At 45.5% G+C, this 27,760-nt stretch overlaps 1 protein-coding gene across 1 annotated transcript in view; it reads right to left on the bottom strand.

The window, feature by feature from the left end:
* Positions 1-2,285: 2,285 nt before the first annotated feature.
* The window catches only part of VSTM5 (V-set and transmembrane domain containing 5), a 29,728-nt gene continuing 4,253 nt past the window's right edge, over positions 2,286-27,760 (bottom strand). Inside the window, exons 2-4 of the mRNA XM_054015640.1 lie at positions 5,401-5,730; positions 5,171-5,308; positions 2,286-3,550 (exon numbers count right to left, since the gene is read on the bottom strand). Coding sequence (XP_053871615.1) covers positions 3,507-3,550; positions 5,171-5,308; positions 5,401-5,730 — 512 coding nt within the window. The 3' untranslated portion in view covers positions 2,286-3,506. The remainder of the gene's footprint in view (positions 3,551-5,170; positions 5,309-5,400; positions 5,731-27,760) is intronic.

Raw genomic sequence — 27,760 nt, 5'->3', positions numbered from 1 at the left:
TTGGATTAAAATGTAGTATTCTTGTAAGATATACAGTAAAAATGCTATTTTTATAAACTACTGCAACTACTCTTTAAATATTCCTGTGCTGTTTGGAACCCTCCCACTGTAGTATTCAGCTAGTGCATTAGAATCTGGAAGTGGATGACAGCACCTATAAGCGAAATTGAATAGTCGAGGGGAGGGAGAGACACCAAATCAATATTTCATTAACCAAACTGAAAAAAATGCAAAATTGTGAAAAGTTTTCATGCTGTTATAATGCATTTTAAATTTTCAAATTGTCCCTTTTTTAACACTCCCTCTTAGCGTTTTTAGTATTGTAACTCAAAGGTATAGATGCAAATAGCCTTTCTTAGTGCATTACTTTACATATAAGCATTTGCTGAATATTCCCTGTAATTGTTAAGAGGGCAAATATCAGTCGATGAGATGACATTTTGGTATTTCCTGTATGATAGTACCAGTTTCTTATTTTATGTTTTGTTCGCTGATGTCCAACGTAAGTCCAACTATATGCACTTGGATTGCCTTAGTGATCGACTTCACATTTAAGGCTTAAATCTTTAAGGATAAAGCCACAAAAACAACCAAAATGTTCACACAACAAAAACTGTAGGCTGTTCTGTGTCTTGTAACGTTATCAATATTATGTTGTATGTATACATAGTCACTGTAAAGCACTTTGTGAGGAAGGATGCTATACAAACAGACCAAAACCCAATTCCTTTCTGTGCCATATGTTGTTGTTTTTTTTCTCATAGTCAAAGATTTTCCCAATGTATTGTGTACTTTCTGCAAGAATAAATTTCAGGTCCACTTTTCTTTTTTCAAGGGATAAAGCTCTAGGCATTACATCTCTGAAGTAATAATGCTTGTCTACATCCTTGCAGCCTACTGTAGCAGATATGAGGGACAAAAGGAATCCGTATGATGCCCCCAGGATATGATACGTACTCAGTGGCTGCCAGTGAGGAAATTAATGCAATATAGCCTGCCAGACACAGGTAGTTAAATCTTTTATAAAGCTTATCTATGTTTTTCTTTTATGGCTCAGATACTTTCTTGTTGGCCAAAATTTGTAGTCCATTTTATAGTTATTCCTCTACTTAGCTTTAAGCAAAGGGGCAGTAGGAATGTCCACAACACAAAAATGTAGAGCAATTTTATCATTCAAGTACATTTTGTATTTTATTGATTCTGTGATTTTCGCCAATAAATTATGCAAATATATTTGTGAAATGGGTTCTAAAAGTAACAAATACTGAAGGCTTCAGTAGTGATTGTCTTGCTTTACCGATATTAAGGTGTCACAGTGCTGCTCTCAGGAAGATTTGGAATCACATTATCCATTAATGAAACACAGTGCAGCACAATAGCAAGTGGTGGATACTAAGTCTAGTTGGAACTTCAGGGAGCAGGCAAAATGTAATAACCTGAATTGGAATCTGGCTAGAATAGTAAGGCTTCCTCCTGTACCCCCTTTCCCACCATCCCCATTCTTACAGAAAATGGCATGGGATTTTTCATGACTGCACTTAGGTAAACTTAAAGTTCATGCTTCATCGGAAAGTTGGCATCTCAAGTAGCATAATCTTCCTCCCCGCTCCATACTGGCATGTTGATTCAACACTAATGGGGAAAATTCCCGCTTCCTGAATCCTCAACAATACTTCCTATAGCACGTGGGTGTTGCTTGAAGGTCTGCCTACATCCAGACCCGTCCTTACGCTGTGTGGTGGCAGGACTGCATAATGTTACAACATGTTGTTTTCCCCCCTCCTTCCCCCCTCCAAGTTGCTTAGCAGGTTACATTTTGAATGCATTCTTTCATGTGTTTCAGGTGCCATCTCTGCAGACCACAGCAACTCCCCTGAAACGTATGACATTCTTTTGTGGTGTTTTATTAAGATGATAAAGTCTAACATGAAAGGAAGTTTTGTCTAGTGGTTAGGACACTAGTCCAGCATTTGAAAGACCTGGCTTCAAGTCCCTATTCTATGACAACCCTCCAATGTGACCTTGGGCAAGTTACTTAAGGCCAGCTTTGTAAAGGTATTTAGGTGCTTTAAGAAGCAGATATGTGCCTACTGGGATTTTCAAAAGTTCCTAGCTTCCATTGATTTCAATCTGTAAAATGGCAATAATAGCACTTCCCAACCTCACAGGAATGTTGTGTGGATAAATACATTAAAGAGCATGAGGCACTTAGATACTATGATAATAAGGACCATATAAGTATTTAAGATTAAAGATATCAGTTCAGATACAGACTGATCCAATGTGTCTCATTTTCAAGGTTTATTTCATAATATAGTATTCCTCTCTTTTTACAAAAACAAGATAATTTATAGCTTAATGCTTTCAAACTTACTTAAGTAAACAGACTTTAGTGCTTTCTGTTTCAAAAAGCCAATATTACTCCACCCAGAAGACCTATATAATAACCTTAAGTGCAGCACACAGTTACAGACCAGTATTCGTTAGTTCATTTAATATTTGCTTACAAAAAATAAAAGCAAAGGAGGCTTTGCTGTCATTTAAAACTTAAATTCTGAAAAAACATCACCACCTTGTTAAGCAGCTCTCCCATACAAGATAGACTCAATCCTTCCCTGGCCTGAGTTTGTGGAATCCATGGTGCTCTGTACCTCTCTGGATTAAATTCCATGTCACTTTTTGACCCTACCAGAACTTTTCTGACTGTTCTAATCATAGTCTATTGATGGTGTCACCTTCTGTACATTTGCATTGTTCATTGTTTAAGAACTTTCCATAAGAATGTTAAGTGTGCATTAATATCATGAAACAATGTAAACAATCATAAAGACACTGAGTGATGGAATTTCAACCATGGGGTCTTTGGCTCAAATTCACTTTTGTCTCATGATGAATTATAATAGTCTTCAGAGGCTTCAGCAAATTCTTTTTGCCTGAAGATAGCAGCATAATATGCAGTATACAGTATACTGTCCTTCATTTATTTTAAAATTAATAATTTAATACATTAATGCACAATTGCAGCATGTTGAAGAATGCTGAGGTCTAGTCTGCTGCCTATTTGTGATGGGAAACTTGCACTAGCTGGGATACTCATTAGCAAAACAAATGTCCATTAAGACCCTAACCAAGTCCTCTTTATATTTCCCGGTTTTATGTAGCCAAACTAGCATGGTTGGTTTGTTTTTTTGAGAGAGATACAGGCTAAAGATCTTATGATATAGCCCATAAACAGTCCCCATGCTCAACAAAGTAAGCATTCTGTTCACTTTGACCTTGTCCAGTGTAAATGGTAGAACTGAAATCTTCACACTTGCAAGAGGCTCCATACATGCAGCTCTGATTCCATCTCCAATTGACGTCTTATTTGCAAGTCAGGAAGTTTCTATATCAGTCATGTTAAAAAAAGATTGTATAAAAACTTTACCTTTTGTGGGTTCCCCCCCTTTCCTTTACCATTATTTTTTCTTGAGGTAGAAATGTTATTTGTTATGAAATGTTCTTGGCTAACACTCAATGGTTTGCAGTTCTATCTCTTCAGCTGTTCTTGCTGCAAATAGAAAGATACATTTATTGATCTGAAAATCAATTAGAAGACCAACATTCCAAAATTAACAATTCACCTAATGTTAATATCTGAACCTTTTGTCATTAGTATAAACTTGCTCAGATATGATTACTCTGGGATTGTAAATGATTTTTTCAATTTAGTAAAGGTATTTAAAAATATTTTAGTTAACCACATACAGTGCCCCTCACCATGTTTAAAAACATAAGGGATAGCTCAGTGGTTTGAGCATAGACCTGCTAAAATCCCAGGGTTGTGAGTTCAATCCTTGAGGGAGCCATTTAGGGAATGGGGTAAAAAGCTGTCTGGGGATTGGTCCTGCTTTGAGCAGGGGGTTCGGCTAGATGACCTCCTGAGGTCCCTTCCAACCCTGAGATTCTATGACTCTATGATACTGGTTTCTTCAAAGAGCAGAAGACCACTAAGATACCATAACCTGTTGTGACTGACTTCACACTGTCATTCCCAAGTTTGACCAGACAGATAAGGGTGGCACTTTACTCTGAAGTTTACAAAGCTCTGGCTCTAGCAGAACGTCAGCACTGGCTGGTTTCAGAGGTGGGGACCTTCTCTGAACAAACTCCTTAAATCAGGACTCACAGCAAAAATAGCATTAGGTTGCAAATGCCTTGATGGAAGATGGGGGAAACGGGTGAAATCTCAGAACTGAGCTCTATTTAGACCATTCCCCTGGGTGAGGTACTGAAGCTGATGGATCATTGGTTGGATCTGATACAACAAATTGTGTTTGTTGTTGAGTCAAATATCCTGTTTTCTGGATCTGTACCCACGGGAATATCTTGTACAAAATGGCCCCCTCCTAAGAGGCTGAGTAAATGTTCATCTTAGGTAAACCATGGAAATGTATATTCAGTGCACACAATGAAAGTGTTTTTAGCTACAACAAAATCACAGAAATATGTATGTATGAAAACCTTTTGGGGTCTTACAAGCATAGAGGTAAGAGATGAAAAAGACCTACTGGACCAAATTTATCCCTTCTATAACTCACTGACTTCAGCAGAGTTAAAAAAAAAAAAAGATGATTTGGACCACACTGCCTCAGAACTTAAACTATCTTTACTTGTCTGGTAAAAGGTCTATTTTTCCTGTTTGGTCACAATTAAAAAGTTCAAACTGTGCCCAGATAGGCAAAAACATCGACTTTTTACCAACAGGAAAAAGCCACTGGAAGGTCTACACTGAGAAGGTAGATGGCCTGAAACTAGTGAAGGGTTAGGTAGGATCTGGATAGACAAGGAAGTATATTCTCTGTAGCATAATCCAGTATCATCTTGGTTTGTTACTTAGCCAGTACAAAAGTTGCCTGAAGAGTTGCAATTCGAGAGTTGTTCCATACAGTATATTTCCTAGTGTTTGTTTGTTTTTTAAGTCTAATTATAAGTAGGACTTTTAACAACAGCGAGCATTCTTCATTGGCCTACATTAGAGGCTTGATCTTGATGATCAGTAACTCTCATTGAAGTCAGTGGGAGGTATCGATGCTCAGCACCTCCCAGGACCAAATCACAAGTGAACAAATGTTCATAATTTAGGCATGGAAACCTCATTACATCATGATGTCCACGCACAGAAAATTACCTTTGAGCTTGTCTCTCTTATTCTGGAATAGATGCACAGATTTATTACAGAACCACATGCAGCAGACTAAAACTGCAGACACAGCAGTGAGAAATGCAAAGAAGACAGCTACAAAATGTAAATCTTCATAGATAATCTCTAAGGGGGGAAAAAACATAACATGATGAAGTTGGTCATGAGCACATATGCATTTCAATGGTAGAATAAAAGAACTACTGGTTAGTTCATACCATAGACACTTAATACGATGGTGCCGTAGATGTTGGTTCCCAACTCTTCTGTTACGGTGACAACGTAATAGCCAGCATCTCTCACGCCTACATTCAGAAGCTGTATAGAGCCGTTTTCATAAGTGTTCACTCGGTCCTTGTAACTTTTGGATATGTTAGTATAACTCCCTGGTTTCCACTCCACAATTTTGTTGGTGCCCCAACTCGACACATGCTTCCACTCAATGGAGACTATACCTTTGCAAGAATATTCAACAGAGAGGAGAATATTTTGTGCCACGGTGGCATTTATGTTGGGTTGCGGGACTAGTAAAGATATTCCTCGTTGGGCTGAAAAACAAAGGAGGGTTGGGCAGTGAGTGCTGATACAGTACTAAGCAAGCATGACTTATAGTGAGGGCAGTTCATACATTGTATTAGAGTGATCAGCATGACTGGCTAATGGTCAGGAACAGATCAGATTTCAGGCTAATGCCAGGCTTAAACAATACTGTAGCATTCCTCCTTTAAGGTACAGGGAACAGAGGTACAGATTTTCCTAAGTGACTAGTGGTTTTATGTGCCTCAGTCTTTGAGTGCCCGACTGGAGACATCTTGGTGGAGCCTAAGGGTGGATGCTCAGCATTCTCTGAAAACTGGGCCCCTTTAAGGTGGCTCAAGTTAGGAAGCCAAAATCACTATTTACTTTTAGAAATCTTGGCTTTATATATATATATATATATTAAAATCATGGATTGTATTTAAATGTATGAACGGAGAAACTGTTATTTTTGCTTCCTGATTTGTTTTCAGTTTATCTATCTTAGGTACATACGTGGTCCCATCACGGTAGTATCTGACTACCTCACAATCTTTTCATGTATTTATCCTCACAACACCCCTTTGAGGTAGGGAAGTGTAATTATTCCACTTTATAAATAGGGAACTGAAAGACTAAGCGACTAACCCAACGTCACAAAGGAAGTCTGTGGTAAAGGAAGAAACTGAACATGATTGTCCCAAGCCTAGCACTCTAACCCTGAACCACCCTTCCTCTCCATAAACACAGAATCAGGAGTTTTCAGGCTTTTCATATACAATCTTAATACAGAGATTGTTTCAGTTATCACCTCTCCTTCCATCTGTGATTACAATGGCATTTCCTCTTTCAATCATGATCAGATCACATCCCAGTGGCAACTAGAGCAAATGCAGACATGTGAATGTAATATTAGGTTCATGTATTTTAAACTTCTTTTAATACAGTTTAGCAGCTGGAAATGAGGAAGATGAGGCATCACTATGTGACCAGATAGCTTTTTTTTTTTTTTTTTTGCAACATCAGTAAGTTCTTTGCTAATCAGAGTTTGGGAACCATGAATTTATAGACTTTTCCATGTGCAATAGCTAGATGGCTCTGCTTCTCCTGAGGACTAAGAGAAAACAATTACACAAGCAAAAAGCTTCAATTTTCCCTTGGATTAGCTTGTACTTCCCATGGAGGGATGGGTGCTGTTGTGGGGAGATTAGGGTGACCAGATAGCAAATGTGAAAAATTGGGACAGGGTTGGGGGGTAATAGGAGCCCATATTAAAAAAAACCCTCAAATATCGGGACTGTCCCTATATAACCGGGACATCTGGTCACCGTAGGGGAGATGCAACTTTCTCTTAAAAATCAGATGCTCACCCAACTGATTCATTTTAAAGGCAGCCATTTCAGGTGAATTTCAATGTGTCCTCTTCTCTATCCCAATTGCCAGAGACTGGGGTGACTCCAGGCACCAACGCAGCAAGCCGTGCTGGTCGCCGTGAGGGCGGCAGTCAGGCAGCCTTCGGCGGCATGCCTGCGGGAGGTCCGCCAGTCCCAGGGCTTCGGCGGCAATTCGGCGGCGGGTACGTTGAAGGTGCAGGACCGGCAGATCACCCGCAGAAATGCCACTGAATCCGCGTGACCAGTGGACCGCCTGCAGGTGTGCCACCGAAGGCTGCCTGACTGCCATGCTTGGGGCTGCAAAAAACACAGAGCCCCTGGCCAGAGAAAAACAATCAGCAAACAGGTTCTGTCCCTCCCTTTCCAGCTCGAATTTCCTTCTTCTGGAGTTTGGCAAAGAGATATACATGCTCATGTGCTATACTGCTACAATTTTAAAACAATTTAGAAGAGATTTAGCAGACCGATTTGAGTATAGAAAAAGCAATGGCCACCTGCCATTGGAACTGCAGTTAGAATCCATCCTCAGCAACAGTTAGGAAAAATTCTTCTATCAAAGAAAACCACGTGTGGATTTCCCTACTGTTTACAGATTCCACCATGCAATAGTGAATTAGGGGTTTGGAGAGCGTCTCATATGAGGAGAGATTAAAGAGGCTAGGACTTTTCTGCTTGGGAAAGAGGCGACTAAGGGGGGATATGATAGAGGTGAATCCCATTTCAGTGAAATGGGAACAGTGAATCCCATTTCAGATCATCGTCCATTTATCACTTGAATATGGGTGTTGTGGCTTTGGCTATGGGATCTGGATATGTGGATTTGGGGATGGGGGGGAGGAAGGAAGCTGAGAGATCAGGGGCAAGAGAGGAGAGAAATAATCCAAAAAGCAGACATTCAATTGAAGTGAGAAACCTGAAGACTTTACCATGCCAGTCAATGATAACTTCAGCATGTACCATTGCAGTACACAGGCCAGCAGCATGTGGGCCCAGGCAGCTTCGGGACACCAGCAGCAGCTGTGTTTTCTCTGCCTTTGTTACCATTAGGAGTGAGATATCAGCTAAAAGCGCAACTGTCTGTGTCTAACGGTGCCATTATTCACTGCCATTGCCCTATACTTATAGTTTCAAGCAACTGAGCAATTCCCTCCTCATTTCTCTCACCCCTGGTGGGTCATACTCACCAAGTCTGGTGCTGTGAGTGGTGCCAGTAAGCAAGGGGAGTTCTGAATCTTAAGTTTCACTTTCCGCTATGACGATACTGACAATCGTACCTCTGTATGTTTTATGCGCTGCTGCTGCCATTGCAGCCTTGAGAGGTTCCCCCTTCACACTCATAGAACACCAGAACCAGATAAGGAGGAAAAAGAAGATGATTCAGGATGATATGTTCAGTGAGATCCTGCAAGTCAGTGCTGCCTCAGATCATGAGCAAAGGCCAGAGGATGAACATTTCAGATAGCCTGGAGAAGAAAAGCACAGATAGGAGAAAGGCCCAGGATTCCCAGTAAGAAAAGGAGAGGGAGATGCACCAGGACATAATGGGACTTCTCTGGCAGCAAACACAAATGCTGCAGGTTCTTGTGGATCCGCAGGTTCAACAATCATGGACTTGCCACCCTTTGCAGTCCATGGAGAACTCTATTACAGCACCTCTTTATTCCCTCAACATTCCACGTGGCATCAGGGGCCCTATCCCTACCGCTCCACTGCTTGGATCATTAAGGACAAACACAGCTTCACATACACTGACCTGTGGTATGTGTGTTGTTAAGTTCTGTTCTATTAGTATATTAAGTTTTTAATGTATTTGCTTTTAAATTGCACAGATGTTTTTTTTGTACTGGCAGTGCTACTGAATAAAATTCTAGTGTTTGGAAAATAATTCATCTTTATTAGTTCACAGCATATGTTGCAGAGTGCCTAGCAGTTCTGAAAGCACGCATTTATTTCAACTCATAGGATCAGTGACAAACACAGGTTAATAATCATAAAAGTACAGGAATCACCACACAATTCCTAACAAGCCCCAAAACAGCAGGGTCAGGTAGAGCACACTACACCATACCACATTACTCTGGCTCACTGTTAAAGTGCTCTTTCAAAATCTTCCTGAGCCATATAGCTCCACACTGAACTCTTCTAATAGCCCTTGTGTCTAGCTGTTTAAACACAGCAGACAGCCAAGCTACCTCTTCCCTCCACCCCAGTGGCAACTTTTCCCGCTTTGCTTCACAGATATTATGCAGGACACAGCAGGCAGCTATGGCCATTGGGATATTTTTTTCACTGACATCCAATTTTGTGAGTAAACAACACCAGCATCCCTTCAATCTACCAAAAGTGTATTCAACTGTCATTCCACACCTGCTGAGTCAGTAGTTGAGATATTCTCTGGTGCTGTTGAGGTGGTTATAGTATGACTTCAGGAGCCCAGGGAGCAAGAGGTAGGCTGGATCCCCCAGGATGACTATTCAACCTCTTCTAGTATGAATAAATTAAAAGAAAAGTCAATGGTTGTGTCCTGTTAAGTAGGGGACATCATCGCTGTAATGCGAAATAAATTTATATACTTACCCAAGGTTCTTTTCCCTGCATCGGTCTCGCGTGTGCTTGACTGCCAGGACTGACTGGACTGTGGTAGAGTGTCAAACAGGTCCTGGCTTGTAGCATGTGCCCCATCCGCCTCCTCTTCCTCCCAGGGCTGGATTAACCTTTTGTGGGCCTGGCGCCAAACATATTTGTGGGCCCCCATGGGGGCAATGGAGCATGGTGCGGGGAGGTTAGTTCCCAGAGCAAGAGGCCAGCCAGGGGCAATGGGGCATGGCATGGCCAGACACACACTGGTCCACCCGGCTCTGTGCTGTCAGTATGCCAATTCCCCTTGGGAGCAGGCCCATGCCGTGCCACACAGGCCCCCCCCCCAACACCCGCCTGACTCCCTATGCCCAGTGCCCCCCGGACCCACTATGCCCAGCACCCCCGCACAAATCCTCCCACCATAAATGCCCAGTGCCCTGCACACCACCACCCCTGCCCAGCGCCCCCCTATAGCCCCACCACAACTGCCCAGCACCCCACCCAGAACCCCCCACTCCCTAGTGCCCCAACACACACACATCCTGAGAATCCCTCCAGTCCCTTGGGAGCAGTGAGATCAGCCAGGCCTCCTCCACTCCCTCCTTATCCTTGCTGTTCAGCCCAGGAGCCTGTGGCTCGGTCTCCTTGGAGGTATCCGTGGTGGTCTGTGGGGTGGTAGTGGGGTCTCCCCCATGTATGGCATGCAGCTCTTTGTAAAAGCAGCAGGTTTGTGGCTTGGCACTAGATTGACTGTTGGCCTCCCTGGCCTTCTAGTACGCCTGATGCAGTTAATCATAGAGTATCAGGGTTGGAAGGGACCTCAGGAGGTCATCTAGTCCAACCCCCTGCTCAAAGCAGGACCAATCGCCAACTAAATCATCCCAGCCAGCCTCCCTAGGTAACGCATTCCAGTGTTTCACCACCCTCCTAGTGAAAAAGGTTTTCCTAATATCCAATATAAACCTCCCCCACTACAACTTGAGACCATTACTCCTTGTTCTGCTACCACTGAGAACAGTCTAGATCCATCCTCTTTGGAACCCCCTTTCAGGTAGTTGAAAGCAGCTATCAAATTCACCCTCCTTCTTCTCTTCTGTAGACTAAACAATCCCAGTTTCCTCAGCCTCTCCTCATAAGTCATGTGCTCTAGCCCCCTAATCATTTTTGTTAGCTGCCGCTGGACTTTTTCCAATTTTTCCACATCCTTCTTGTACTATGGGGCCCAAAACTGGACACAGTACTCCAGATGAGGCCTCATCAATGTTGAATAGAGGGGAATGATCACGTCCCTCGATCGCTGGCAATGCCCCTACTTATACAGCCCAAAATGTCGTTAGCCTTCTTGGCAACAAGGGCACACTATTGACTCATATCCAGCTTCTCATCCACTGTAACCCCTAGGTCCTTTTCTGCAGAACTGCTGCCTAGCCATTCAGTCCCTAGTGTGTAGCAGTGCCTGGGATTCTTCCGTCCTAAGTGCAGGATTCTGCATTTGTCCTTGTTGAGCCTCATCAGATTTCTTTTGGCCCAATCCTCTAATTTATCTAGGTCCCTCTGTATCCTATCCCTACCCTCCAGTGTATCTACCACTCCTCCTAGTTTAGTGTCATCTGCAAATTTGCTGAGGGTGCAGTCCATGCCATCCTCCAGATCATTGATAAAGATATTGAACAAAACTGGTCCCAGGACCAACCTTTGGGGCACTCCGCTTGATACTGGCTGCCAACTAGACGTGGAGCCATTGATCACTACCCGCTGAGCTCGACAATCTAGCCAGCTTTCTATCCACCTTATGGTCCATTCATCCAGCCCATACTTCTTTAACTTGCTGGCAAGAATACTGTGGGAGACCGTATCAAAAGCTTTGCTAAAGTCAAGGAATAACACATCCACTGCTTTCCCCTCATTCACAGAGCCAGTTATCTCATCATGGATTTGTTTAAATTGCAAGTGAAGAATAACTGAAGGTTTTTGATAGTTCCTTTGCTTTCGTGCAGCACTAGTGCTGGTCCCTGTTGTACCCCTTCTCCTGCATCCACCACGCAATCTGCTCATAGATGCCCATGTTTCTACAGCTTGTCCATAACTGTGCTTGCAAAGCCTCTTCTCCTCACAGGCCCAGAAGATCCAGTATCTCCTATCTATTCCAAGCTAGAGCACATCTGGAGAGTGTAGCCGGCATGGTCAACTGGGCAGTTGCACACAACAAAGGAGAGCTGCTAGATGTGCTCCCCAAGCTGGACAATCAGGAAAACGCATTTCAAAAACTTGCAGGGATTTAAAGGGGAGGGGGGCCTTCCAGTCTCCATGACCCCTGGGCAACGGAGTTCACAATTGTGACCAGAGTGGTCAGTGTCAGGCATTATAGGACAGCTGCTGGAGGACTGTTAGGGTCAATATAAGTAACACAGTGTCTACATTCGCAGTGCATCAACCTCAGTACATCACTCACGGCTGAACACCACTCAGGGAGGTTGTGTTATTGCATCGCTGTAATGGGGTACTTACACTGGTAGGAGACAAATTAAGTGTAGACACATGAACAACTAGGTCAATGCAGGGCAGCATACACTGACCTAACTTTGTAGTGTAGACCAGGCCTGAATGACAGTCTCCTGCCTTTTCTGGATCAGAGGTGGGGAGTCAACTTGATTATCTACTGTGTTGGCTCCTTGACATCTTTAACAGTTCTCACTTATAACTGGAAGAACTAGGTGTGGCTATAAACCTATGTAACTAACGCTATAATGTAAAAGGCTGTTTATTTTGGTAGGCATGGGTGAATATCTGCCAGTGTGTGGGGTTTTCACGTACACTCTTCTGGCAAACACCTTCAGTGTTTAGCTCATACCTTACACATACATGGGTTTCTGTTTACACATTTTATCTACCATGTGCCTCTTGGTTGTCTCATTCTGAAACAGCTTACTAGCTATTTCTTTAGAGAACAGAGCATAAACTAGCACAGTGGCTGAGATTAGAATCCTTATGAGCCACACAAGGTCCCATCCAAGTCAATAGCAAAACTCTCTCTGACTAATGGTATGGACACATGGCATATTCAAAAACTAGTGTATCAATTTTGTAACTGTTATATGTATTATTATGGGCAGGCTTGTGACTATATCCCTGGCTCAGTGGAGGAGTCATAGGGTTTCCTGAAGGAATTAAAGTCACTGGGGAAGTAATTAATCAAATTCATAATGCAGATAACAAGTCTGGGGAAGTGTCACCCTGGGGGCGATAGTATAGACTGGTCTAGATAGTATAGAGACGTCTGCCAAACAAGACCTCCTTGATGTGGGGCAGGGGGTTGCTCGCTCAGTGTTGCTAACTCTGACCATTTTTTCATGAATGATGGGATTTTGGCTGGGGCTGACACCACTCTGGCCCTGAGGCCAGAGTCTCCAGCCCTACAGTGAATTTATTTGTTTGAGCCCTGCCTGAGGGGAAATCCCCTCCGATTGGCTGTCTGCCTCACTTTCCCACCTCCTGGGGCTGAGCAACCAATCAGAGCTGCCGTAGGAAGAGCTCTTTCTCTCTCTCCATAGTAACCTGAAGTCATTCTCACAGAAAGGGAGGGGAGGAGGGAACAGAAAGAGCCCAACAGCTCAGCTGGCTCCCTCCTCCCCTCCTGTGAACAACAGGGGCAGGACAGCACCTCTGCTCCGTGCCTCTGCCTCCCTGCAGCATCCAGCCCAGGAAGGGACATGGGGGGTGATGAGCCCCTGGAGCTGCCCCACAACCTGGAAGGGGGAGAGGGACCCTGCTGCAGCATCCCCCGGGTCTGGGAGAGGTGGGTGAAGAACCGCAGGAGGAGCAGAGGTGGGGCTGTGACGGGGGGTAGCGGTGGGGGGGGGCAGGACTGGTTTGGAGATTGGGGGAAGAATTCATTGCTGGGGGGATGGGCCGATGTGGGGCTGAGAGCTCTGAAACAGAGGCTAAAATCACCACACGTGTTACTTTGGGAGAGTTGGTGACACATACTGGGGATGGGCAGGGGGAGTTCAAATGTCAAGACAGACCAAAAAATCCACCTCTATCTATCTAATTATTGTTGGACCTATCTTATGATCTTATGACTTGGGGGAGGGGGGTGGAATCTGAGTAATGACTTTTGAACATTTGGGTTCGGTGATACTACTCACCCTTGATTCAACAATGGATCTGAGACTGTGACCAAGAAAGGCAGACCCTGAAGTACTTAATCCTACCATACCAGAGTCTCTATATGGATGATGGATGTCTGCCTGGTAAGTCTGCAAATATTCAATTCATTAAGAACATAAGAGCGGCCATACTGGGTCAGACCAAAGGTTCATCTATCCCACTATCCTGTCTTCCGGCAGTGCCAATGTCAGGTGCTTCAGAGGGAATGAACAGAACAAGTAATCATCAAGTGATCCATCCCCCGTTGCCCATTCCCAGCTCCTGGCAAACAGAGGCTAGGGACACCATCCCTGCCCCTCCTGGCTAATAGCCATTGATGGATCTGTCTTCCATGAACTTATCTAGTTCTTTTTTGAACTCTGTTATAGTCTATAGTCTTCGTTGCTTTTAAAGGTATGTTTTTTTCTATAATGCTTTTGTTCTGAATAACTTTGCTTTAGGAAAACTGGCTGGTCACTGGTTAACCATGTTATTGCCTCTGAGAGAACAGGACTGCAGGTGCTGAACTAAAGTCAGACCTGCAAGGATAATCATAGTAAATTACAAGATTCTGTAGCCTATGTCCCAGTCTGGAGGAAGCAGAGTGCAGGATCCTGCTCTGAGAAAGGTGATGGCTAAAGGCCTAAGATCTAAGTGGGATGTCCTTAGGACATCCATTGGGAGTCGCGATCGGCTGAACCTGTGGACGAGGCAGGTAAACAAACTGGCCTGGCCCGCCAGGGTGCTTGGCCTGGCAAGCCGCATGCCAAAGTTTGCTGATCCCTGACTAAACAGATAGCTTTTAAAATCTCAGTCTCTATCTAGGGCACTTACGCACTTACCTTCCTTTACAGCTAAACTGAATTACCTCAAATCAGGCACCCCAAATTACTAGTTACTTTTCAAAATCTTGGCCCACATTTTTAAAACATACCAATAATCAGGCCCGGATTAACCAATGTGCACTCGGTGCCCGTGCACAGGTCCCTCATCAGGGGGGCCACTGACCACAGGAAACTCCCCCCCAAACCTGAGTGGTGCTGCGACCCCATATGCCAGGTTGCAACACCACTCACTCAGGTTTGTCCCTGCTGCCTCTCATGACGGAGAGGTGGCCGGGCCAAACCTGAATGAGTGACATTGTGACCAGGGGCTGGACGCCTTCACTTCTGCCATAGCCACCAAACTATCAGAAGGCTTGCCATGCCCCACCAGAAAGTCAGATGCTGCCCTTAAGGGGGAGAACCCCCTCAGCTGAGAACCTCTGTTCTAGGGAGCAGAAGGGGGCAGGCGGGCAGCGCACAGAAGTTTTGCCTAGAGAGGCAATTGTCTTGTATATCACATGGTCTGTCTAGTTTAAGGAAGAGGAAGGCAATTTGCATAGTGCATAGGTCCCAAAATTCTTTAATCTGGGCCTGCCAGTAATACTTATAAGAAAGAAGAAATGTTTACAATTATAGTCCTACAGCAATATGTTTTACTTTCACAAGAAAAGTGAAAGAACTCAACATGATGAATATTAACTCTATTTAATGTTGGATTTGTTTGGAATTCTTGCAGAAGCAAAACCTATTTCCACAGGAATATCATGCCAATATACAGCACTTGCTAGGCGGTATTGCAAATGTGTCTCTTGCCACAAGTTGTAATAAAACTGAATGCGTCAATAGAGGAATACAGATCAAGGAGTAAGATAGAGGGGGTTGGCTGTTATATATTCCCTAGCAAAGGTGAGCTTTGATCCAGGCGTGTGTGTGTTGTGCCTTCAGCTATTTAATATGTGTAGTGTTGTCATACAGAAACTATATCCTGCAGAGCCAGGGCTCGGAAACTTTTTCACACAGCGGAACGCTTCCTAGGCTAGAGCCCCTCTTATGGATGCCGCCCTTCGCAGCCCTCGAGGCAGCTATCTGGGGTACTTACATGGGCCCCATCACTGAGGAATCTGAGCTCTTCATAATCTTTAATGCATTTATCCTCACAGTGCCTCTGTGTGGGAGGGCAGTGCTAATAACCCCATTGTACAGATGGGGAACTGAGAAACTAAATGACTCAGATAGGAAGCCAGTGGTAGAGCAGGGAGTTGTATTGGGGTCTCCCATGTCTCAGACTGGTGCCATCCCATTGGGCCATCCTTCCTCTCTCATAGCTAGACTCTGTGTAACTTGTTTATATGAAAAGTAATATTAGGCCACTATTAAGGAAACAAGCTGAAAATCACCTCACTTTAACATGACGGTTGAGATTAAAAAAATCTTATGGAAATCCTAAAATAGACTTGGACTGGGTTACAACAAGCAGCAGATGTCCCTACCAAAGACTGATAGATGCTTCACTCTTGTGCCGAACAGCTTTGCGGCTCTCCGAACAGCTTTCCACAGACCGCTGAAAAGTACTGTCCTGAAGTTGTTCCTTGTAAACAATAACATGGGGAAATTACTGCACATTAAAAATCGTTTCATTAGAACATCGGCGTCAGTGTTCTCAGTGCAATGGCAATTCAAGAGGATGCTGTCGGAATGTAGTTCCGACTCCGTTAGTACTGTCAGACTATGATAACTTACAAAGAGATTCTGTGACTAAATCTGAGAGGGAAACAGTTTTCCCATCCTGTCAGATTAAAAAAAAAAATCCTATTCTGCAATGGGGAGAGAGTGACAGCAATCACACCTCCACCGCTCCCAAATAGCCTAGGTTTGCAGCACTCACTTGCAATGTAGAAGACCACATTCAAGTCCCTGCTTTGCCTGAGACTTATTTTTCCTCTTCATTGATCTATTTGTTATTGTATAATTTTTAAGCATTGCATATCTGTCCTGAGCATTGGATGGACATCTTTTTATTACTAAAGTCTGAATAAAGTATATAAAGAATATTCTTTGGCTGAAACTACAAAGTCCAAACAGTGTCTATCACCTGTCTGCATTTATAAAGCACCTGTCCTTAGATACAAAGAGATGTGCACAAGAGTAACTAAACACAGGAGATTCCAAAAACAAGCTTTTTAAACAGACACAATGACCGACTCACCCCAAACAAGAACTCTGTTTCTTCATCTCTCAAAACACACAGCTCCATCAACTGAGCTTAATAGCAGTCACCCATTTATCATAGTGGCAAGTCCCTTATCCTTTCTGTCATGTCTCTTGCTCTTTACCAATAAACATAATATGAAGTAACCCCATGGGCACAGAGAGGTCCAAATAACTGTGTTTTCTAAATATATCAAATATGCAAGGCCTAGCTACATATACGCACTGCTGTTCTGTCTGGGTTGTGGTGGCTTCTGAAACACAGAATACAATGAGGGCCACTAGAGTGCTCACAAAATATGTAAAGGGATACTAACCCAAAATTCCTATCAATGACACTCTCTGCAGTCAACATTAGCCTTTCCCCACCCCACCCAAAGTCAGTACCTCACACTGTGACATGTTACAATATACTTGCTGGACTCTTGAAACTAAAAATGTGGAGGTCACACTTGAAATTTCCAAAGCCCTGTCCCAGTTACAAATATCAGAATACTATTTTTATGTGTCTTTCAGACATGCCAATTCTACCAAATGGTATAACTAGCATGATCAGGTAGACAGTGAATGTAAATATAATTTTATAAAAACTGAAACCATTTACTTCATGCCATGGAACAAACAACAATACAAATAAATATACATCTTCCATATTTGTCAGGAAGGACTTTACTCTAAAATCTTGCATTTAACAGAAAAATTATTTACCATTGCTGGGGTAACCTGCTGTGTAAATTAATTGCATGGGCCAAAAAAGCAAGTACTGCAGTGGGTTTAAGTGCACAGTCACTTAGCAATTGACCCACACTGTTTTCAGGACTACAGAAGCACGGCTATCAAATTGGTTATAAATCACTGTTATAAAGTATAATCAATAATGTGAGACAATAGCAATATATAAACTACAAAAAGGCAGTCAGTTATTTGTCAGAGTTGTAATTCACACGTAATAAATACTACGCATTTTCATAGAGGTTTAGGGCCCAATTTTCAAGGACAACGGTCAATCCAAAAGCACACCTAACTTGCATGCACAGTTACCAGGATTGCGTGATCAAATCAGGGAGCTGTACACACACACACCTTGTCCAGTTATGAGTGTAATAAGCCTGTTGAATGTACAAATACTAACTTGCATGGGTAAGCACAACAATTGTGCATGCACTTTTTTTTGCAAGCAGATTTGGATGAAACAGCTGAAATATGAAAATCAGAATTTCAGTAGGAAAATAATTAACAAAAATTGGACTGGTGAAGGATGGATATAAGGTGGCTAGAAAGCTGGCTAGATCGTTGGGCTCAACGGGTAGTGATCAATGGCTACATGTCTAGTTGGCAGCTGGTATTGTTAGCCAAATGGGCTCGTTTCCCCCTGGAGCTACCCAATTACTCCAAGGAGGCACGGGAGTCTAAACGACGGCTTCAAGTTCTTTATTGATCAGTCAGCTGAGCAGGTGCTCTCCTCGGTTAATGCCAGAGAGAGAGACACACCTTACAAGCGCAAAGCAGGTCTTTTTATACCCAGTAACAAACAACTTAGCGTGCATACATTCTGCTAACCTATGGAATCCTTAAATACCTTTCTAGGGATAAATAGGATACATCTGTTGGACTTCCTTGATTGATTATTCTTCTGGGGGTCTTCAGAATACATATGTCTGACTTCCTTGACTGATTGTCTTGTTATACATATATGCGGAAAGCAGCTGGCTACATGCATGTGGGGAGCAGTTGGGATAATAGGCGAGTAGTTGACCTTTGCTCTAACAAGATTCTCCCCCCTTAAAAACATTTTGAGAGCTTTACGGCCCCCAATCCTCAGCCTTCACCGGCTGTACAGTGCCATCATTTGTTGGTATACAATCTGATTAGTTACTCGCCGGATCAGGGAGCAAAGCAAGGTAGGACTAATAGGGTTATAATAAAGAGTACAAAGAGGAGGAGACCTTTTCGAAGCCACCCTAGTTGCGGTAACCAAGAAGTAAACCAGTCCATATTCCACCCTCCCCAGATTTGAACCGGGACATGGGCTAACTTTCTCATTTCCTTTGTTAGCTGTTTCACCGCTTTTCCATTATCATCGATTTGCAAACAGCAATTAGACTCATTTAATTTTGCACAAACTCCTCCTTCCTCTGCCAGTAAATAATCAAGGACTATATGGTGCTGATAGATTGCATTCCTCATTTGGGTTGATTGATCGGCCAAAAGGTCGAGAGCCGCGGCTGTTTGGTTAGTTAGTACTTCCAAAACAGCCTGTAACCTAATTATTCGATTTAGGTTATAAATAGGCTCCCTGGCTCCAGATATTAACTCATTCGGGTTCCAGGTGGCCGGTCCATAATGTTGTATGATTCTTTCAGGGGGCCACTCCTGAGCTCCCCATGTTTGGGAGCTTCCGGCGGCCAAGGTGGAGTCCACGAACCACCTTTCCCTAACTAAATCATCATACACCTTAATCCCCAATTTATTTCCTTGCATCTGGGGTAATAGAAAGAACAAGGGTCTAATATAGCCGATGTAACATACTCCTGACCAATTTGGAGGCAATCTTCGGTAGGCATGGGACCCACAGATCCAATAATGGCCTTTCAAGGCCCAGGTTCCGTTAGCAAAGGGACCATCCCAGGCCCCATAGTCCTTTGGTTGTTCGAAATATAAATAATTACCCGTCCCTAAAGGTCCCCCCACAACAGTTGTTTTACCGTTAGGATCGCAGTAATTACATTTCCAGGCCCCAGCCCCCACCTTCCAGGCACAATCGCAGCCCCATTCTGGTTGATTGGAGCTAGACCAGAATTGCCTGAAATAGGTCCGGGTTCCGTTATGGTGTTGCCATGCCCATCGATAGCCCCGTACCACGTGGTCCTTACTAGTGGTATTGTCTCGTTGGCAACTTAAAATTAAGACATCGAAGAACCTATCTTGTCTTACTGCCTCGCAGCCTTTGCCTGTATGTTGCTGATAGGAGCATTTTACCCAGCTATTATCGGTAAGCCTCACATGGGTATGGTTCCATTGCCCTTGGTATTTAGAACAGTCATATGGGCGACATATGGGTCATAGCAATCAAAACCCGGGGATAGCGTCCAATCGCACTTGCTTTCCCCCACGTACACTCCCTCCCGCCTTGTCCGATTAAGGCACAGAATACCTATTCCAGAGGAATAGAGTCGCCAGGGACTACCATCCTCAGCCCAAACTCCTGTCCCATTGTGGACTATACTTAAATTACTGAGCCACCACTTGGGCTGTACCGGCTGGGCTACCCAAGGCCATTCATCCAGTTCTCCCGGGCCTCCACACACCCAACAATTACTGAGATTAAAGGAGTTTGCTATTGTCTCCCCTAGCTGCAAAAACCTATTTTCCCAGCTATAATAGTTATGGAAATACATAAACAGAAATATTAACGATGATTTCATTATCTTTTCCTAAACAGTCCCTTTAGTCCGTCCAGCGGCTGATACTCCCAGGTGGAGTCTTCACCTGTGCCACCCCGAGCATCTGGAGCTGGGGCGGGCAGAGGGCTGGTGTCCTCTTCCGCTGTTTCAATCTCCAAGTTAGGGTTCAGAAACCGCTTTACCCGCGTATGGTGCGTCCATTTGTCACTTCCAAGAATTTTAACTGCAGCTTGGCTGGTGAGCGAGACAGTGTGCGGGCCGTCCCACCGTGGTGTGAGGGGGTCGCACTTCCACTTCTTGACAAGGACCTGATCACCGAGCTGGAACGGGTGCACGGCTTGATCCAAGGGAAGGGCCTGAAAAGGCACCGCATATCGATGCAGCTGTAACAAGACAGATTGCAGCCCAGAAACCTGTTTTCATAAAGAGTCCTTCCCCATTTCCCAGTTTACATCTTCCCGGAACCCTGGGATAAGGATTCGGGGAGGGAACCCGAAGACTAGTTCAAAGGGTGAGAGCTTAAGACCCTTACGTGGGGCCCTTCGAATGCGGGTAAGGGCGAGCGGTAGCACATCAAGCCACTTTAAACTAGACTCTGTGCATAGTTTAGTGAGGGTGTCCTTGAGAGTTCGTTTCATTCTTTCCACCTGACCCGAGCTCTGCGGCCTCCAGGGTGTATGCAGCTTCCATTGTATACCGAGTGCCTGGGACACCTGTTGGACCACTTGTGAGGTAAAGTGGCTTCCCTGATCAGACTCGATCATTTCGGGGAGGTGGAATCGGGGAAGTATTTCATGCAACAGGGCCTTAGTAACAGCTCGGGCCTGACAATGCCGGGTGGGGTAACACTCTACCCATCCAGTAAGCTGATCCACAAATATGAGTAAGTATTTATAACCCCTGCAAAGGGGCATTTCTGCAAAGTCAATTTGCCACCTCTGGAAAGGGTATGTGGCCCATGGCTGGCCTCCCATTGGGGGGGGAGGGCCACACCCCTTTTGGTTGGTTCGTTGACAAACAGGGCAATTACTAACAATTCTCTGGGCTTCCATGTGCATGCCCAGCCCCTTAAGGGATCGAGTGGCCAAATCGACCATTGCCCCCGACTCCATATGTCCTTCTTTATGTATGTGCCGAAGAATTTCCTGAAGCACTGAAAATCCCCCCCCCCCCCGGTAATTTCCACCATCCAGAGGGAGTCTGCTGGGCCCCTGCAGCCTGCACGTGGCATACTTCCTCAGCTGTGTATTGGGGAAGGGAAGTTTTAGCTTCTGTATCTTGAACCAAGAGGAGCCATGAGGCCCCTTCTCGTGTGGCCTCCTTTGCGGCCTGATCAGCCAATTGATTGTATTTACGCTGTTCGGCCTCCGGGGCCCTTCCATGGGCACGCACATGTATTACGGCAACCCGGAAGGGAAGCATCAGGGCCTCAAGAAGGGTTTTGATGAGGCTTCCACGTGCAATCCTCTGGCCTGAAGCTGTGATAAATCCCCTTTCTTTCCACAGGGTCCCGTGTGCATGTACCACCATGTAGGCATAGCGACTATCAGTATACAGATTAATAGTTTTCCCGGTCCCCAACTGGAGAGCCTCAGTAAGAGCCACCAGCTCCGCCGCTTGGGTGGACAATTTAGGGCTAAGTTTAAACTTACGTATTCCTTTGTCCTTAATTACTACTGCGGCTCCGGTAAACCGCTTGCCATCTATCACATAGCTGGACCCGTCAACGTACCCTTCAATTTCAGGGTTGGGCCAAGGCAAGTCCGAGAGGTCGGGGCGGGGTTTGGTTTCCTGTTGCAAGACTTCAATACAGTAATGAGTGGCGCTAGTCTCATGGGAAACTCGAGGATCGGGCAATAGGGTAGCTGGGTTGAGGGAGCTAACTGTCCTAAAGGTTGTTAGGTGCTAGCAAGAGCCCTACTTCACATCTGGTATGTCGGCTGGGATTTAGATGCTTTTCCCCAGCACCTGTACCCAGTATTTGAGGCACCCCGTGGGGGACCACAACCTCAGTGTCCCCCCCCCAGGGTCAACTTTTCAGCCTCCTGGACAAGGAGAGCGGTTGCTGCCACGGCCTGTAAACAAGCAGGCCACCCCTTGGCGACAGGGTCCAATATCTTGGAATAATATCCAATGGGTCGCCAGGTTGGTCCCGACCTTTGGCACAGAACTCCAGCAGCCACCCCTCCCCTCTCATGAACATGGTCTCCGGGGGTCTGGGAGGGCTAAAGCGGGAGGCTGAACCAAGGCTCCTTTTAGTTCTCAAAATGCTTTTTCCATCTCTCTGGTCCATGTCCAGTGGAGCAGCCCTTCCTTAGTTAAGGACTCATATAATGGTTTGGCTCTTCCCCCGTAATCAGGGATCCAGAGCCGACAAAAGCCAGTCAATCCCAGAAAAGCCCTTAATTCTCGGGGGTTCCGGGGTTGGGGGCTATCAAGTATAACCTGGATTCTTTCTTTACCCAGACTACGACTTCCTTGGCAAAGATGATATCCAAGAAAAGTGACCTGCTGCTTAACCAGTTGAGCTTTTACCTTTGAAACTTTATACCCCTGTGCCCCAAGGTAATTAAGGAGCTCTATAGTTTGCTCTTTACAGGCTGCCTGTGTCTCGGTACTTAAGAGCAAATCATTGCAATACTGGACTATGTTGCATGAAGGGTGTCTAGCCAGGAATGGGGCGAGGTCCCTTCTTAGCTGGCTGCCAAAAATCTCGGGTGCACAGGTAAGTCCTTGTGGGACAACGGTCCAAAGGTATTGAGCTTTGTAGTGGGTGTCTGGGTCTTCCCACTCAAAGGCAAACAGTCTCTGAGACTCCAGATCAAGGGGAATGGAAAAGAAGGCATCTTTTAAATCTATAACAGAGAACCAACTGTGATTTTTGGGAACTTGACCCAGAATAGTATGGGGATTCGGGACGACTGGATAGGGGGCTTCTATTAACTTATTAATTTGTCTTAGGTCCTGGACCAACCGATACTGCCCATTAGGCTTAGGTACCCCCATTATCGGAGTATTGTATGGGGACGTGCCTTCCCTGAGCCACCCGCACTGCAGAAACTTTTGAATCAGAGGCTTTAACCCGATTCTAGTGGTCAGCTTAAGAGGGTATTGTCGAATTCGGACTGGGCTGCTTCCTTCCTTAAGGGAAATATGCACTGGTGAAGTGTTCCGGGCCCGAGCGACGCCTCCCTCCTCTGCCCAAACCTCAAGGTTAACCCCTGACAGCTGGCTCCCTTCATTCCTCCCCTGGCATTCCGGGGAGAGATTTCTAGCATCTACTAGGGCTATCTGGTAGTTGGAGGTTTGCTGTTTAGGAAGTCTAACTTCCATAGTCCCATTGTCGAACGAGATTTCCGCCTGCAGTTTGGTAAGGATATCTCGTCCGAGCAGTGCGATGGGGCAAGAGGGGCTGCAAACAAACTGGTGGGAAATTTGGCGGTCCCCTATTTTTACTAGGAGAGGCAGAGTTTTTCCCAAAGCTGTAGTTTGTCCCTCAATCCCTTGGACTATGGCACGTCCCCAAGCTCTACCTCAGGGAACCTTATTTAAAGGGCGCAAACTAAGGGTGGCCCCAGTATCAATAAGGGCTTCAATTGGGCGGCCCTCCACTTTAATTTTTACCGTGGGATCCCGGCTGGTAGCTTGTGCCGCCAGAAGGGGCCGCTGGGTCCCCCGGCCCCCTTATGGGGAAGATCCCTCCCCTGAAAGTCCTGTCCTATTGTAGAGGATGGGAAGGGACGGGGTTTTATCTTTATGTTCCTTTCCCATCACCTGTCGCCGGGGGCATTCATTCTTCCAGTGTCCCTCTTCCCTACAAATAGCGCACTGATTTCGACCCAGGCGGGGGCCCCTCCCCTTCCCCGGTGGCCCTGGCCGCCCCTTAACTTTGTCCCCCCTTTCTTCATATCCTTCTTTTAGGGCCATGGCTAAAACGCGGGCCCCTTTCCTTCGCTCCTCATCATCCCTTCGATCATAAACCTTCATGGCAATTTCTAAAAGTTCCTCTATATTCTTGCCCGACGCCCCCTCCAACTTCTGCAACTTCTTTCTAATGTCCTCATAGGACTGTCCAATGAAAAGGGTACCCCTTTCCCGTTGATGTCCTCAGGATCGAGGTCTGTGTATCTTTTACAGGTATTACAAAGCCGCTCATAAAAAGTGGCTGGGTTTTCATTCTTTTCCTGTCTTATATTATATAATTTGGCCCAATTTGGGGTTTTTCTAATGAAGCGTTTCATTCCCTGTACTATAGCCGTGGCGTATTGGCCGTGATGGGCCCGGCCTGCCGTATCATCATGTGGCCAGTCGGGAGGGCTTTCAGGCAGCCACGCAGCCACCGCGGCCGAGTTTCCCTCTGTCTCAGCTACCCACTCGCGGGCCCTTGAGAGGACTAAGCGCCTCTCTTCCGCGGTTAATAGAGTGTTAAGAGCGACCCTCATGTCACCCCAGGTAGGGTTGTGGGCCATAATTAAGGTTTCAAATACTGCTGTTAGCGGGGCAGGATCTTCCGAGAACGGGGGATTTTGTTGTTTCCAATTATATAGATCACTAGTAGTAAAGGGGACATATATCATAGTGAGCTCACCACCGGGGGCTATAGTCTCCCGCAGTGGACACAAATAGTTCCGTTGCAGGGGCCCTTGGTGTACCAGGTCACCTTCACTCGTCGATTGAGTAAGGGTAATCTTAGTGTCCCCAGGGCGATATTCAGATGACACGTTCCACCGCTCCTCGGAGCTCTGATCTGTCATGGGGCCAGTCTTGCTTCTGGTGCGATCAGACACCGAGGAGCTCAGAGAGGTTGGGGGAGACTCCCGTTTGGAGGAGCCCTGGTGGCTTGGCCCACCCCTTTCAGTGGAGGCATTATCCTTCGAAGAGGGGGTGGGGATTTCAATTGAGGACACCAGAGCTGGGAGGCCAGGATACAAAGGGGGAGGGGGCATAGGATCGGGGGCATAAGGAATCACGGTCGGTGGGCAGGACTTCTTAACAGGGGGGCAGGGTCTCCTAACAGGGGCACGGGCCATTAAGGTCTTAATAGTATGTGATCTACATTTCTGCAACCATGGGTTCCATCCCAGGTCACAATACTATGTACAGCTTGTACAATTTCTGGTTTGAGCGTCCCTCCCTCGGGCCATTCCACCCCAAATGTCGTCCATTCAAGAGTACAGAATTTTACAAGATTGTCTTTACATAATACAATTCCATAATCAGCCTGGCGTCTAAACGCCTTCCAGTTATCCAGCATACATCCCAGGGGTGTCCCGGAGAAGGTGCTTTGTCCGGACCCCATTATGCTTTACCCAGAGTCTTTCGAGACAGAGGTATCAAGAGGGGGTAGGAGTAGGGATCTAGTTCTAACTCAGATATCCGCTGGGTCACGAGGTTCGGCTGACACCCCTTGCAATCAAGATATCCTGGTCACCGGGTTTCCCCTCGCAGGAGTCTTGGGGTTGCTGAAGTCAGCTTAAGCCTCAGACCTGTCAGCGGCACTCATTCATCTTTCACACAGATCCCTTAATCAGTTACAATCTCGGTTTCCAACACACCATTAAGAGGAGAAACAAGATTACCCCTCCCAGAAACAAGAGTAATCCCTGAGGTTGCTCCAAGTCCCAGTAGTTGTTAAGAACGGCCCATGGACTTGTGGAATTAGTGACGTTACTCATTGGCCGTTATTTGCTTGCCCTTTAACCAGAAACACAACAACAAGACATTTATAAAGCTACAATGATGCTAATATACCTTCCCGTATACAGGCTGCCTAGGGGATTTCCATCGTCCAACCCACATCTCGGACCTCAAACCCAGGAGGTAAACGCACTTACCGCCCGAAGTGGCTGTGTCCGGCAGTCGGATTTTCCCCTTCTTCTGAAGCCGTCTTGCTTCTGTGTCCTTCAGAGTTCTCTTCAGAGAGGACGCAGCTGCCCCGGCCGATTGTGATGATCCGGAGCCCGAGCAAACCAACAGCTCGAGGTGGCCACTCTCCGGGATCGCCCTCGGCCGCCGGTCCGCGCCCTCTACAGGGAGAGAAGTCCCATCTGGGGTGCCATTGTTAGCCAAATGGGCTCGTTTCCCCCTGGAGCTACCCAATTACTCCAAGGAGGCATGGGAGTCTAAACGACGGCTTCAAGTTCTTTATTGATCAGTCAGCTGAGCAGATGCTCTCCTCGACTAATGCCAGAGAGAGAGACACACCTTACAAGCGCAAAGCAGGTCTTTTTATACCCAGTAACAAACAACTTAGCGTGCATACATTCTGCTAACCTATGGAATCCTTAAATACCTTTCTAGGGATAAATAGGATACATCTGTTGGACTTCCTTGATTGATTATTCTTCTGGGGGTCTTCAGAATACATATGTCTGACTTCCTTGACTGATTGTCTTGTTATACATATATGCGGAAAGCAGCTGGCTACATGCATGTGGGGAGCAGCTGGGATAATAGGCAAGTAGTTGACCTTTGCTCTAACAGTATCAAGCGGAGTGCCCCAAGGGTCGGTCCTGGGGCTGGTTTTGTTCAATGTCTTCATTAATGATCTAGAGGATGGCGTGGATTGCACCCTCAGCAAGTTTACAGATGACACTAAACTGGGAGGAGTGGTAGATACGCTGGAGGGTAGGGATAAGATACAGAGGGACCTAGACAAATTAGAGGATTGGGCCAAAAGAAATCTGATGAGGTTCAACAAGGACAAGTCCTGCACTTAGGACGGAAGAATCCCAGGCACTGCTACAGACTAGGGACTGAATGGGTAGGCAGCAGTTCTGCAGAAAAGGACCTAGGGGTTACAGCGGATGAGAAGCTGGATATGAGTCGACAGTGTGCCCTTGTTTCCAAGAAGGCTAACGGCATTTTGGGCTGTATAAATGGGGCATTGCCATCAGATTGAGGGACATGATCATTCCCCTCTATTCAACATTGGTGAGGCCTCATCTGGAGTACTGTGTCCAGTTTTGGGCCCCACATTACAAGAAGGATGTGGAAAAATTGGAAAGAGTCCAGCAGAGGGCAACAAAAATGATTAGGGGGTTGGAGCACATGACTTATGAGGACAGGCTGAGGGAACTAGGATTGTTTAGTCTGCAGAAGAGAAGAATGAGGGGGGATTTGATAGCTGCTTTCAACTACCTGAAAGGGGGTTCCAAAGAGGATGGATCTAGACTGTTCTCAGTGGTAGCAGATGACAGAACAAGGAGTAATGGTCTCAAGTTGCAGAGGGGGAGGTTTAGGTTGGATATTAGGAAAACCTTTTTCACTAGGAGGGTGGTGAAACACTGGAATGGGTTGCCTAGGGAGGTGGTGGAATCTCCTTCCTTGGAGGTTTTTAAGGTCAGGCTTGACAAAGCCTTGGCTGGGATGATTTAGTTGGGGATTGGTCCTGCTTTGAGCAGGGGGTTGGACTACATGACCTCCTGAGGTCCCTTCCATCCCATGATAAATAAATGGAGATATCCTATCTCCTAGAACTGGAAGGAACTTTGAAAGGTCATC

This window comes from Malaclemys terrapin, chromosome 1, assembly GCF_027887155.1.
Source record: "Malaclemys terrapin pileata isolate rMalTer1 chromosome 1, rMalTer1.hap1, whole genome shotgun sequence".
In the NCBI taxonomy this organism is placed as follows: Eukaryota; Metazoa; Chordata; order Testudines; family Emydidae; genus Malaclemys; species Malaclemys terrapin.
The sequence above is the reverse complement of the archived record's forward strand: the minus strand, read 5'-3'. Positions and strand labels throughout refer to the sequence as shown.